The following is a 15,722-nucleotide window of genomic DNA, read 5'->3' on the forward strand; positions in this document are numbered from 1 at the left end:
ATAAAATACGTATATATGGTAGTGAAATATATTTAGTTTTTCCTATTACTATTTATAATAGTACTAAACCTATTTGACTAGAAATTTGACTTTCTAAGACTTTGAATATTTTTTCCAAATTGCTGGTTATATGGTTATTTACTTATTTATAAAAAACTTTTAGTAAAACTGAAAAAAGTAGTATAAAGATGGTGAAACCTTGTAGCATACGACTTTTATAAATATAATTAATGGCAGTATAAACAAACAAACATGGAATGAATCTCTATAAAAAATAGTTCAATGGTTCAATGTGGAGATGATATAGTATTCGAGATACTCACATGATTTCAACTTTATCAATTTTCACATTGCTCGTTCTCGTATCCGTCCATCTCCCCCCGCATCTTGTTTCAGCTGCCTCTTTATCCGTGTTCATCCCCTATAACAGATGAACTATCTTTACCTCCTCCCAACATCATTATCTGCTCGAATCATTGCAATGGCCTTGTTTGTTTTTATCAAAAACACAATAGAATTATTTACTTACACAATGTCATCACGGGTGAGACCAAACCTCTAATAAATTGTTACGGGCACACGATAATGTTATATCTTGGATTTGATATCGTCATGAAAAAATAGAAATTGCTACATTTTATTAAAATACAATATGTATAGTTGGAAGCTAAAGGCTGAGATTCTAACTCTAGGAACTAATTTCCGTAGAAAAAATAGAATTAAGTGGTGGATTTTTTTTTCTCGTTCTATTAACAAAGAATGTATAAATTGTATTTTCGTCAATGGGATACTTTATTGGAGGAGAAATTTAGGTTACTTCGACTTCACAGAGGAGAAGTTTGGATCGGAAGATTTTATAATTCCTTCACTCTATCGCGATAATTATGTAATGCAACACTTGATAGTTCATAAGAGTGTTCATGAGTTAATAGAGGTTAGTAACTTTGTTGAGAACTGTTAGGATAAAAAATAAGCAGGTATAATGCAGAAGCTAGCAAAGCAAACCTCAAAAGACCACGAATAAGAAGACAAACGAGAAACACACCAAAAGAGACAAATTTAACGTGGTTCGGTCAATCGACCTACGTCCACAAAGGAGATGAACAATCCACTATAAATATGAGAGTACAAAATATAGAGAGAAACAACTTCAACCAATTCACTGAGGTACATAAAATTCTCCCCCATAACCACAACTCTCAAAACCCTAGGACTACATTGTGAATGCTGATTAAGTTAGAAGGAACAAGTCTATATTTATAGAGTCCTAAAACCTTTCCTACAAGAAAAGGACTACTCAAAATATTAAAACCTTTTCCTAAAAGGAAAACTTATTATTTATGGTAAGAAATCAGGCAAATAAATCCCAACAAATCTCCCCCTTGGCCTGAATTTCTGACAAAGTAAATTTGTCCACCTTCTTCACATAATCTTTAGGATCTTGCATCACTTCTCCATAATCTCCTCCATCAAATTTACATCTCGACACAGAGAACCTCTCTGAAACAGTTTCTCCAACAAAATCTTCATTACTGTCAAAAAGGTTGCGACTAGAACTACACCGGCCAAGATGACCACCCATCTCTAACATGGTTCCATCATTGAACCATGGCTCTGATACCACTTGTTAGGATCGAAAATAAGCAGGTGTAATGCAGAAGCTAGCAAAACAAACCTTGAAAGATAAGAAGACAAATGAGAAACACACCAAAAGAGACAAATTTAACGTGGTTGGGTCAATCGACCTACGTCCACAAAGGAGATGAGCAATACACTATAAATATGAGAGTACAAAATATAGAGAGAAACAATCTCAACCAATCCACTCTAAATACAAGGAGGTACACAAAATTCTCCCCCATAACCGCAACTCTCAAAACCCTAGGACTACATTGTGAATGTTGATTAAGTTAGAAGGAACAAGCCTATATTTATAGAGTCCTAAAACATTTCCTACAAATATTAAAACCTTTTCCTAGAAGGAAAACTTATTTATGGTAAGAAATCAGGGCAAATAAACCCCAACAAGAACATTATTATCCCGTTATCATTTATTGAGGTTTAAGATTTCGAGATTATAGTTATTTCTTTTTACTACATTTTGTAATAGAAGGGGAGTTTTGTTACAATGGTTTGTATTTCTTGACAAAAAATGTCTAATGAAAATTGATTATTCAGTGAAGGATGTATGTACTGTACTAATTGATTAATTAGTTGCAAATTCATGTTGTGGCTTTACCTTGCATTCACAATATGTTGATCATTAATTTGGGAAATTTGTTGATCAAGTCACAATATGTAATTTTGTGTGTGCAAATGCCTCAACAAATGCTTTTAGTTTGAGATAATATATGTACATTGTCTTGGATATGAAGTTTTGACTTAAAAAAGATGATTTTTTTAAAAACAATATTGGTTAAGCGGTCTCATTTTCAGATTTCAGCAGAGACCAAAAATGGTAGAAGATTTCTTTTCATTTATCCTCGTATTAGTTGACAGAATTAACAAAGCTATTTAATACATATTGTTGATGGAAGATGACAAATATGCCATGAAATTAGTCGAGATGCATAAAAAATACATGGAATACCAAGATAATAACCAAAAAAATTAATATAAAATTGGTTGGGTGTCAGAAGGAATAAGGCACGAGAGTATATTAGCTAATCTCATACAATTAAGCTACGTTACCTCAACAAATGCCTTTAGTTTGTGATGATATATACAATTATGGTGGACTGGTGGTAAACAAGCGAGTCAAGTTGAATATGAATCGATTTAATATAAGTCAGGTAAAAAGGGTAAAAATATTGACTCGTTTTTAATATGAATAAAAATGGGTAAACCTAATATGAATATCCATATTTCCCATATTATCCATTGTTTCTTATGAAGGGAAAAAGGACAAATATACTCCCGAACTATCTTAAATGAAATGCAGATACCCTCCGTCATACTTTTGGTACATTGATGCTCCTGCCATCTAAAAAACTAGAGTATATATGTCACCCAATATCTGATCAGGATCCTTTGAATTGTTTTCCCTTCTCTTCTTTTGTAGCCAACCCAATTAGTTGATGGATTGAACTTTTTGACCGTTCTTCACAATTTTTTTTGTGATTGTTTTTGTCCTTGATTTTCTAGGAATTGATGTAAAAAAGAATCTCAAATATCAGTAATACCTTCATTTTTTTGACCTTCAACAATTTACGTTATTTTCTTAAAGCACAGACAAAAACTATCATACTTGGTCAATGAAAATGAAATTATATTTTATAACCTATGTCATAGCGGAAGAAAAATACTTACAACAACACGTCAATCCTACAATTCTCTAAATAAAAGCTTTTTTAAAAAAGAACTTTTACACAAGACAATGACATAGAAGGTGTTTTAAAGTACAAAATTAAAAGAAGAAAAAGAGATAATCAATATTCAAAAAATGTGCAAGTTCAAAAATAACCAAGAAAAATTCACCATAAACTGCTAGAGTAAAAAATTAGGAGGAGTTTTTAAAATTGCAGTAACTAAAACAAAGAGTGTTGAAATTTGCTTTTACTCACTACAATCTATAATTGTTTTTAGCATAATAAGTTGTTTAGTTTAAGATGAATTTGAATTTTGAATTTTAGTTAGATTGTTTGAGTTGTTAAGATATTTTAGGTTGTTTTAAATTTCAAATTATACAGATTATGTATTTTATGTCAACAATTTAAAGCCCCTGAATACTTAATACAATTAATTATTGGAAGTCATTCCAATTCATTGAGTTGTTAAGATATTTTAGGTTGTCACGTTGCAGCTTAAAGCAGAAACGATTGACAAGACAACCAATTTTAGCAACAACATTATCATCTCATTATCATTATTGAGGTTTAAGTTTGAAAATCAAATAAAAGAAATCCAGATATTATTTGTTTGTTGTTCCCCAATTGTTTTCTATCGTTATTTTTTAAATTTTGCATTAATATATATATCTAAACTTATGAGCATAGAAAGAACTTTTATTTGCATGTTGTTCACCCTATTACAGATCAAACTTGACTCAAGAATGAAACAAATTTACAAATAATCCTATAATTGGTACTCTTGTTGTATCAACTTGTTTATCTGGTTTTAATTTGATAAGAAGTTTAAGAAAGTAAAAGAACTTTACAATTTTGTGATCTTAAACTAAAGGTATATCCATGTATAGAATGTACAAAAATATTATTTAATCATGTGGCTGGTCTTAAACATGTCATATGCAAAAATTAGAATGAAAGGTTTTTAAAAAATAAAATAAATGTTCTTTCTGAAACGGACTAATTACTGAAAGTAAGACAAACAAATTGAAACGGAGGGAGTGAACAAATACTCCATATCCAATGGCGGAGCCAAGTGCCAAGAGGATTCATCCGAAACTCCTTCAGCAGTAAATTACATTATTTATATATGATTAAAATTATTTCTTATGTATAAATAGTAAATGTTGAACCACATTTGACTTCTTTCATGCTTCAAATTTTGAACCTCTTAATAAAAATTCTGATTCCGCCACTGATCCTACTCAATCTTATCTATAGTTTTTAAGAACAATAATTATGAAAGAAACCAAAAGGAAAACAACAAAGAGATGAAGCCAACCCAGCAACCAAACAAATAAGTTCAGCAATTCATTCAGCACACAATGCTACGTGATTGGGCAAAGCCAACCCACCAACAGACTACTCCCTATTGTTTTGTTTGATTGATCGATACATAAGTAATATTATTTATCACTTTTTTCCTTCATTATTTGAAAAATTGACATGCGCTTGAATGACCTCCACTAATTATCTTGTTATATTTTTGGCTAGACAAAAAAAATATTTTTGCATGGTCAGGTATTGGTTGAATTTATATAATTGCAAGTTGCAATATCATCTGGTACTCTTAATTAGAAGTTTTATGTCTGATATTTTAAAAATGAAAAAAATCTTGTTGAAAACGTCATTTTTGAAATGGCGTCTTCAATACACGAATTTAAATTTAATCCGGTATGAGATAACGTAGTTGATCAGGCCGAGATCAAACTTCATGCGCGCACATGGTGATTTATGTCGGTTACACTGTTAGACTCCCATTATGAACTAAAATATGATGAAAGAAGTATCCTTAAGGCATTCTGAACAACTTCATCTCTTAACCTTCATATGTTACGATTATAACTATGTTAACTTCTTCTACTGATCTTGATATGTGTGTTTATGTTTCATTATTCCGTCATTTTATATACAGTACAATTTCATATGTACTTACGTCCCTTTTGCCGGGGACGCTGCATCTTTTACTGATGCAGGCATAGGTACATAGACATGTGATCAAGCAACTTGCTAGGTTCCATATCTTCTTCTATTGGTGAGCCCCTTTCTATTTTCTTGGGGCATAGTCTATCTTTTCAGTATTTTATGTTTATGTGCTTAAGGTATTCAGGGGCCTTGTGCTGGTAGGTATTTTTCAGTTATTTTAGAGGCTTCATAGATAGACGAATAATTTTATTACATTTGAACCTTCATATCTTTTGACAATGGTTTTGAATTTCCATGACTTACGTTATGAATTTGATTTTCTTATGAAACTTGTCTCTTCAAATGCTTTCAAATGTATTCTTCCGCACATGTTTAAATGTATGATCATGTATGCCATGCTATTGGTACGCTCATGATAACAATGACGTTGAGTGCCGGCCACGCCCAGGGTGTACGCTCAGAGCGTGACCCATAGCACATGAGACTAGTGTGGAGGTAAGACCTGATACACCGGCAATCACAAATTAAAGAAAGTGGGTTTCAAGTATTTTGGGTCAATTATTCAAGGAGATAGAGAGATAGACGGTGATGTCACACATTGAATTGGTGTTGGGTGGATGAGATAGAGGCTTCCATCCGGAGTCTTGTGTGAAAAGAAGGTGACACGTAAAGATAAAGGCAAGTTCTATAGAGTTGGTTAGACCTACTATGTTGTATGGAGTGGAGTGTAGGCCAGTCAAGAAATTTCACTTTCACAAGATAAAAGTTGTGGAGATGAGGATGTTGTGTCGGATGTGTGGTCATACTAGGAGTGATATGATTAGAAATGAAGATATATGTGACAAGGTGAGAGTGACCTCAGTGGAAGACAAGATGCGGAAGCGATGGTTCGGGCATGTGAAGATAAAATACAAGTAAGCTCCACTTCGGAGGTATGAAGGGTTGGCCATAGATCATTTTAAGAGAGATAAAGTTAGACCAAAAAGTATTAGGGAGCGTGTTGTTTAGACATGACTTATCACAATTTTCAGCTTATCAAAAACGTGATATTACATAGAAGGTTGTGGAAGAAATGTACTAAGATGGGAGGTTAGTTGATATTTGAGCATGCCTTTTACTTATATTTCCATACTCAAGGAGTTTATTATCCTTTGATGTATGTTTAGTTGCTTTATTGCACATCAATTATCGGATCATATTATTTTGTTGTAGTTACATTTCTTTATTCAGAATACTTTGAGATGCTCCCTATGATATTGTTCCATGTCTTTACCCTTTTTTTTGGTACAAAAATACTTATATTAATGATTAATATGCATCAGTACATGAAGCGTAGCTAGTAGCGTTTAGGGGATACAATAGGATCATATCTATTATAATTAGTAGAAGTGGGAGTTGGCCTTTGTGATCTAACAAAAATAGTTTATCCTTTGTCTGCGTCCAACTTTTTCGAAACAAACACCGACGGAACTTCCAAGAACAAAAAGAAATTACTTTGATTAGTCTTTGATCCCTCCTTTGCTAGTGCATCTGCCACACGATTTGCACATATTATATTCTATCTAAATCTCATTTATGAAATTACCCTAAAGTCGGTACATATACATAGGATCCTCCAATTCACCCTTACCCCATAAAATTTGATGCACTTAGTATATAGGCCAACAAGTTTTGGACACCCACCCCCCACATCTTGACGAGCGCTGGATGCTTAGCTTTTGTTCTAGTATGATAGCCCATGTGTTGTCGACAAAAATAATATCAGACAAATCAAAGAAAGTATATAACATGTGTTAATTACATATATTTCTCACACAAAAATTGAAAAGCCATCCACCAACGTACCGACTAAACTATTAATTGATTTTATTGGACTAAACACTTTGTTTTTTTATGTGATAGGTTTCTTGCAAAAATTAGACTCACACATTATATTTTTTGATTGATTGGTATATTAGTAATATTATTACCTTTTTTTTTCTTTCATTATTTGAAAAAGTGGCATGTTGTTTGAATGACTTCCACTAGTTTTCTTGTTATATTTTTTACCACACAAAAATTATCTTTTTGCATTGGCAATATTGGTTGAATTTATTCCACATCAATATGAAATATCGTGGAATGGTTGAATTTTTTTTATATTTAATCAGAAATTTGGTATTTGAGCTTTTGAAAATGAAAAATATTATGTTGAAAGTGTTCCTCTCAGAAATAGGGTCTGTATGACATGAATTTAATTTTAATCAAATTATAATACGAATATCGAACCTCAAATAAAAAATTGAAGAATATCTTCCATACCTAATTCAACCACTTGCTCTAGTTGCTCAGACAATGTGAATTCAGTATATAAATTTATAGACTCTAGTTTGATATTTTATACAATATATTTTATTCTTTAGGTTCAATTAATTTTTATATATAATATTATATACACAGATCTTCATTGAAATTATTGAATTCAAATCAACCTGGAGATTACGCTCTAAATCCAACACTTTATCTACCTTCACCAAAATGGATATGCGTTAATTTGGAAGTCAAAGTCTTTGTTTGGGTCAATTCCTCCTATGATCACGTAGAAATAATTCACAAATTAACATGCTAATTATTTTTAGATATGAAGATTATCAAACTATGTGTATATTAAATAAAGAGAAAACACCCGGAAAAAAACCCTAATCTTGGCAGTACAATTTACTTTAGCACTTAAATTATACGAGCGTTTAAATATCCCTTAACATCTTTCAAGTGATTTAAAAACCTCCTAAGGGATGACGTGACAGAGAGAGTGAGTGTAAAGAGCGTGAAAAAAAAGAAAAAGAAAGTTCTACACATGGCCTTTTTTTATCGGTCAATATATATATAACTAATATTTTAAATAATTTTTCTTGATATATTAACTCTTAAGAAAATATGTACATTTTCTTATTTAGAGGTAAATGAAATTTGTGGGTCCCTTTTTTTATTTCTTTAAGAAAATTTCTTTTCAATTTGTTGTCTTCTCTCTACCTCCATCCACTAGTATAATTCGTAAAAATCGATACCAACGTCATTTTATTGACATCGATTTCACTTTATATTATTGATGTCGACTTTGCAAATGTATTTTTTGTTGAATTTTGAGTAACCCATTTTGATTTCTAGATCCATTCAAACATTTCTCATAGAATTTAAATTTTTTTGATAAACTTTCTTATGCAATCTGCATTTCTTGTTTAAGTTGTCAAGAAAAAATTGGCTTTCAAAAAAATTTATTCCCCAAAGGATAAATTCGTGAGGAGGATTCGAAGAAGATAATGTGAATATTATAATGAATTTTCTTCTTTAAAGTTATTTAAAACAATTGTTTAATAGTGATGGAGAAGAAAAGAAAGTGAAATGGTGAACACCAAGGAAGAAGAAGGGGGTATGTATTTATAAATTAATTAATTGGTGTAATTAATTTTAAAAAGTGTTTGAAAAAATGGTGAATAAGTAAAAAAAAAAAAGAGTTAATGACGTGGTGCCTACATGGTTATGATGTGGCGCTTATGTGGCTAAGATGTGGCGGGTGAGAGTGGTGCTATGATCTCAGGGTGGAAAATAAAATCACTTCAAAAATATTAAGGATGATATTTAAACGCCCGTATAATTTAAGTGTTAAATTAAGTTGAGCTGCCAAATTTAGGGGGATTTTATGTATTTTCTCTTAAATAAATAATGTAAAACATATGAGAATAACTTAGATGATCATTTGAGGAGTCGACTCAGTCATTGCTCATCCACTTTTATAATCTATATGAATTGTTGTTTTACATCATCTTATAATATATCATTTTATATTATGTTATGTATTGTACTATTGTATCTTTCAATTATTGTTTTGAATTATGTATGTATTGTTATTAAAAAATATTTCATAAGACCTTCCCACTTTCAATGGAATAATGACAAATATTTTACCATCACACACAACTTTATAGGTATATATATATACTTACATAAATTGTCCAAAGTATTATTATTATTATTTTAATTAATAAGGCAATAATGAGAGGAGCTTTTGGTTGACCTTCTGTGTACTTCCACACAACTAAAATAAAGTTTCTACACTTCACCATTTTCGTAGTAAAAAAGAAGGGCTCATTTGAATAATTTTTTTCACATATTTCTTTCCGTTATTTTAATTTATTTATCTTACTTTCTTTTTAGTATGTCATGTATTTTAAAATTACAAAAAATATTTACTATAAATTATAATAATTAACAATATATATATATATTACTTCAGGCCAACTCAAATCTCCTCTAATTTGAATTTTAACAACAGATAAAAAAAAATCTATCAATGCCACATAAATTGAGACAACGAAATTACATATATTATTAAAGTTACATAAAAAAAAGATACTATAAATTACAATAATTATATTTTTTTTTAAAAGATACTATAAATTACAATTATTAACAATCTTAAATACCTAAAAGTCTTATTAAAAGATTGATTGACTCTTCAAATTATGTCTATACCACATGAAAAAAAGTTATTAATTTAAATAATTAACAACTATAAACATCTAAAAATCATATTAAGAAATTGATTGACTCTTAATATTTTGTCCATATCACATAAATTGAGATAAAAAAAATAACATATGTTGAATCCGTGCTAGCATGGCTCTTGTAACCAATTTTTCATAAGAGAGATCAATAATTTGATAAATACTTTTATATACCTACTTGATTACCGATCGACTTGCAAGTTTTGTTATGAACTATAAAGGGACATATAATATTTCATAGCTTAGTGCGATTCAAATTAATTTATATATTTATTATTACATTTTAAACCTTATTTCCAGATATGTACATACACATTTCATTATTGCGATTATTATGGGGGGGAAAAAAAGATACAAAGAGGAAAAACTAAAGAAAGTATAGTCGATACACCATTAAAATTTAGGTATCAATACTAATCAATAATCATTGAGAAGATGCATGGTCTCTCAAAATTAAAGTTTATCATATGAATCACATGTTTAAATTTTAGGTACTAGTATATATACTAATTATTGAAAAGATTGTCCCCCATACGTTTATCATATGAATCACATGTTACGATTCACGTCGATAGTCGATACAACGGAAATTCTATCATATATATAACGTTACGAACTAAAAAGTTTATAAACCACACAAATATTCTATATAAAGGGACATATAATATCTAAACTATGTTGGTTTTGCTTGATTGTCCCTATATAAGTATCATTTCTCATTGGATATATTTCATTTTAAGACATTATCTAGATGGGTGGGTGTAGGGATAGGAAGGAATACTACATTGTTTTCCACTATATGAAAAGGTGACAAGTGAAAATAATATTAGATACCTACTTCAAAATTATATATGTATAAAACAAAATAATAATCAAATTTACATATAATTAAAGAAATTCAAATAAAATCATTACTTAAAAAAGGAAAGTCAGATTCAAATTTTGTGACAATCCTAACTATATATTAGGATTGAATTTTATTGACTTGAAGCGTGAAAGATCCGTTAAGGTTAGTTGAAATCTTATCCTTGACCTCAACGGAGCTGAGGAAAACAAAAACAAAATCAATATTAATTATAAAATACAACCATTCAAGAATACTTCATAATCATCAAGAATTTGGATGTCTAAAATATTCAATCTTTCAAACTCAAAAATGGAATAAAATATATGAAAATATGTCAATGCTTTACAATTTCAACTATATAACCCTACAAATATAAAAACAACAGTAGAGTACTTATATTCTCAATTTCTCATCACATCACTACAAAATGCACAAATAATGTGTGTGCAAGCCAATTTAATCAAGTTCGTGAAATAGATAATAATTTTTTCAAGAAATTCCTATTTTGGTTTTCTTATAGAATAATAAACTTATATATAAGAATATATGGGACTCATAAAAGGGTGCCATAAATTACACATACATAATATTTTGAGGGTTATGATTATATATAATCAATAGAAGCTTAGCAAAGGAATTAAGAGAGGGGAGAAGTAATTGGAAAGATCGCTTAAGTGTTACGATAGCTAATACAAAACTAATTATAGCAAATGAAAAAATTAAATTAATTGTATTTACATATATCCCAAGTTGTTGATAATCATCAAGGAATGTGGTCTTGTTTTCTAGTTTAATAGATTCTTTATTAGAGGAGTTAAAAGGGTCAAAAACACACTTGAGCTATTTTTTTTATTTATTTTTGTTTCATACATAAACTATTGAGAGTGTGAGTTTCCTACATGACTAGCTATATCACCCAATAGTTAATGAAACACACCTCGACTAATTTTTTAATATGTGTGTACTACTCTCTCTCTTTTATTTAAAATTTTTGCCACATGGATCTCCACGTGGAAAAACAATTTTACCGTAGCAATTCTAAATAAATTAATATTAGGTAAAAATTTAAGATTAAAAGTTAAAATTATCATCATATAAATTAATTTATTTCAACCGTCACCATTTTCTTCTCCACCTTTTCATGTTTTTTTTTTTTTTTGGATATTTTATTCATAGCTTTCAAAATCAAAACAAGAAATTACACCTTCTTACACCCCAACAGCTAGTGTCCAACCTTGACAAGCCCACTACTAAAAATGGAAAAAAAAAACAACAAATAGACCAGGCCCTTTCCTAAACCTGATATGGGATCTTTGCCGTAGCTCTCTTCACTACTTCTGTACATGAACAACAAAGATGCCTCCATGTTACTGACCTTTATGCTTTTTTTCCAGTTGTGTTCAAAGGTTTCTTATTTTCTCCACCTTTTCATGAGTCGTGGTCTCATCTTTGTCGTGATGTCAATATATATCTCTAGCTTGGAAGGGGACAGCGTAGGGTTTTAAAGATTTCAATTAAAAACAAATTAGATAATTTAATGTGTCACCTAATAGAATTGTTATATATGTCAAGTGGGTGAAAATTTTACGGATAATTAAAAAGTATTTCTAGACAAATATTTGGTCTAGTCAACGTCTAGGAGTGTTTTCCCTAAATCTGGATGACACTTCAGGTAGAAATTTCATACTCTCAATAGTTTAGATATGAAACTCCATAAAATAAGATAGTTTAAATGAGTTTTAACCTCTAACTCTTATTAGAGTAGTGGAAAAGACTCACAATGACTTCAATATCATTTATTTTGAAATATTTTAAAATATTAAGGAGTAATCATTTTAAGGGTATATGTTGTATGGATATTTAATTGAATAGTGGAAAAGACTCTTGATGACATTGATAATATATATCTATTTAAACTATTTTAAAAATTTTAACATTAGTATTTAATGAGGACAAAAAAATTAATTAACATTTCAATGACCTTCATACTTTTAAAGTACTATAGATATATAATAGGATATATATATAAATTAATCAAATAATGAGTTTCGAATATCAGATACTTTTAAGGTTAAAAAGAAAAACTTTTGAACTCATTTTCCATTGTTCCTCATTTACCCCTAGAATAGGAACTTGAGAGGTAGTATAAAGCCCAAAGTGGAATAAGAATAATCTCACTCACAATTGTTTTCTTCTCTTCCTCTTCTTATAAGGTGTCATAATTGTGTATCCAAATCAATTTCTCATTATGTTATGCTCATTGCCTCTTTTTGTCAAACCCTATTATAATAGGCCTATTTTCCACTCCATTGACCATTCTGGCCAAGAGAAGAAATCAAAAAACTTTAATTCAAATAGTGACTCTTTTCGCTATGGTCTTAATAATAGGCCTAAACCAATTAGAACTTGCATTTCAACTAACCAAGAAAAGTTTGATCACAAGCACCAATATCCCAAAGACCTCAACTTTTATGGTGAGTATATATGTCCATATATATTTAACATTCATTTTTTTATACTATAAGATCACTTTTATTACATATTGTAGCAAGTAATTCACTTTATAATTTCACTAGTAGAAAATGTGAATTTCCAAGAGAGGCGTCCCATCAGATATTGGCTCGTCCCTAAGGGATTTTTGATAAAGATATTACGTCGAGCCAATAATTCAAAAGTTTGACTTATTTATTAATTGTTGCTAGACTACTATTTTTTTTAATCACAATTTGCTAGTAAAAAATAAGGACATAATATGTTCACTTTAGAAACATAGGTCCCAGTTGGTCTCGTCTATGAATTTTCTTTTCCTATCCTATTTATCATTTCTTTATGACAATATCAAGTATTAGCTTTTCTCTAACACTTACTTAAACTTTGTTCATGCCCTATTTAAATTTTCAACAGATTCTTCTCTATCAAAGGAAAAATTTAAACATGATGAAGATGATTTTAAGAAGACAAAGTCAAGAACTTTGAAAAAAATTAAGCAGCCCATTTCTCCTGGAGGTAGACTATCAAATTTCTTGAGCTCACTTTTTACAAATGGGAAAAAAGCAAAGATTTCCTCAAATGATGACAAAAACACAAAATCAACTTGTTCTTCATGTGGACACAAGAAGTTGGATATGGACCAACAAAATGTGGAGGCTAAAAAAGGAATTAATAGAAATTATGTTCATGAAGACCATCTAAAATTCCACAAGAATATTGAAGATGAAGATGATGATTATGATGAAGGTGCAAGTTGTGCAAGTTCTGATCTGTTTGAGATTGATATTTTTTCTTCCATTGGATCAATGGGATTGCCTTTATGAAACAATAAATCTTGGTATTAATCTAGCCTTTAATGCAAATGGTAGTTAATTTACTTTTGTAACACTAAATAAATATATTGAGAAAATTGTATTATTATTAGTGGCATTTTTATTAATGAATGAGAATGCAAAGTAAAAAGACATAATACATGAATACTTTGTCATTCGTCTAATTTTGAATGTGCACAAATAGATATTTGTTAAAACTAGACATTGAGATGAAAGTGATGAAGAGAAAACAGGGAGAAAATTAATGGAGAAGAAACTGAATTCTCATTGCTACAAAACTAACTGCTATACAAGGCTGTATCTCTACATATATATACATCTAACCAACTCAATGCTAAAATATCTACTTCTAACTAACTATATGAAATTACCAATTAACCCCTAAGTTAGTTATGATTTGTTATGCCAGTTGTCTTCATTAGCTGGTATCCTGATGTTCTCAACACTCCCCCTCAAGTTGAGGGTTGGAATACATCTATCAGCCTCAACTTGTCCAATATGTAGTGATGTTGCTGACCTCCTAGAGCTTTAGTTAGAATGTCTGCTTCTTGATCAGTACTAGGAACATGCAGGGCCTTGATCAATCCCTTTTGTATTTTTTCCCTTACAAAATGACAATCTATTTCAATATGCTTGGTTCGTTCATGAAACATAGGATTTCCAGCAATTTGTATGGCTGCTTTGTTGTCACAGAACAATTCTATTAGTGTCTTCACTTTCATGCCCATTTCCTCCAATATTCCTGTAAGCCAAATGATTTCTGAGACTGCAGAGGCCATGCTCCTATACTCTACTTCAGCTGTACTTCTTGATACAATTTCTTGCTTCTTTGATTTCCAAGATATCAAAGTTCTTCCCAGCTTCATACAATAGCATGTCACTGATTTTCTTGTCAATGCACACGATGCCCAATCAGAATCACAGAAAGTTGTAAGTGTATTATCCTTTTCACTGCTCAACAAGATGCCTAAGCCTGGTCTTCCTTTGAGATACCTCACCACATGAAGTGCTGCCTCTAGGTGAGACTGATTTGGGTCATGCATGAATTGACTCAAGGTTTGCACTGCATAGGAAATATCTGGCCTGGTCAATGCTAGATACAATAGTTTTCCTACCAATTTTTGATAAGCATTTTTATCCACCAATTATGGATCATCTTCTGCCCTTTTCAGATGTTTGTCATACTCAGATGTAGTGAACTTCATGTGTTGTTCCAGTGGTGTTATAACAGGTTTTGCTCATGCTAAACCCCATTCTGAAATCAATTCTAGTATATACTTTCTCTGTGTCATCAATATCCCCTTGCTAGATCTCAAGAACTCTATTCCCAAGAAGTACCTTAACTCACCTAGGTCCTTGATTTTAAAGGTTTGTTGTAGACTTGCCTGCGAATCCTTGATCAGTGTCAAATCATTTCCGGTGATCAGTAAATCATCCACATATATGAGTATCATCACAAACTTCTCCTTCACTCTTTTAGTAAACAAAGAATAATCATGTTTGTTTTGATGGAAACCAGAATCAATCAATGCAGTAGTAAGCTTTATATTCCACTGCCTAGATGCTTGTTTAAGTCCATTCAAAGACTTCCTTAATCTGCATACCTGTGTTGACTCCCCCTTACTGCCAAAACCCTGAGGCAGTACCATAAAAACCTCCTCATGCAGATCACCTTGAAGAAAGGCATTAAAGACATCCATTTGAAACACAGGCCAGTCATGCATTGCAGCCAAAGCAA

General features: G+C 30.8%; 1 protein-coding gene across 1 annotated transcript; it reads left to right on the forward strand.

Moving 5' to 3' along the window:
- Positions 1-12,875: 12,875 nt before the first annotated feature.
- On the forward strand, positions 12,876-14,075 carry LOC125820263 (protein BIG GRAIN 1-like B). Its single transcript, XM_049499696.1, has 2 exons — positions 12,876-13,135; positions 13,566-14,075. Exons 1-2 carry the CDS (start codon positions 12,910-12,912, stop codon positions 13,973-13,975), a joined length of 636 nt encoding a protein of 211 aa, XP_049355653.1. The 5' UTR covers positions 12,876-12,909; the 3' UTR covers positions 13,976-14,075.
- The last annotated feature ends 1,647 nt before the right edge of the window (positions 14,076-15,722 follow it).

The sequence above is a fragment of the Solanum verrucosum genome, unplaced genomic scaffold, assembly GCF_900185275.1.
Source record: "Solanum verrucosum unplaced genomic scaffold, falcon-dt-bn FXZP01000229.1, whole genome shotgun sequence".
Lineage (NCBI taxonomy): Eukaryota > Viridiplantae > Streptophyta > Magnoliopsida > Solanales > Solanaceae > Solanum > Solanum verrucosum.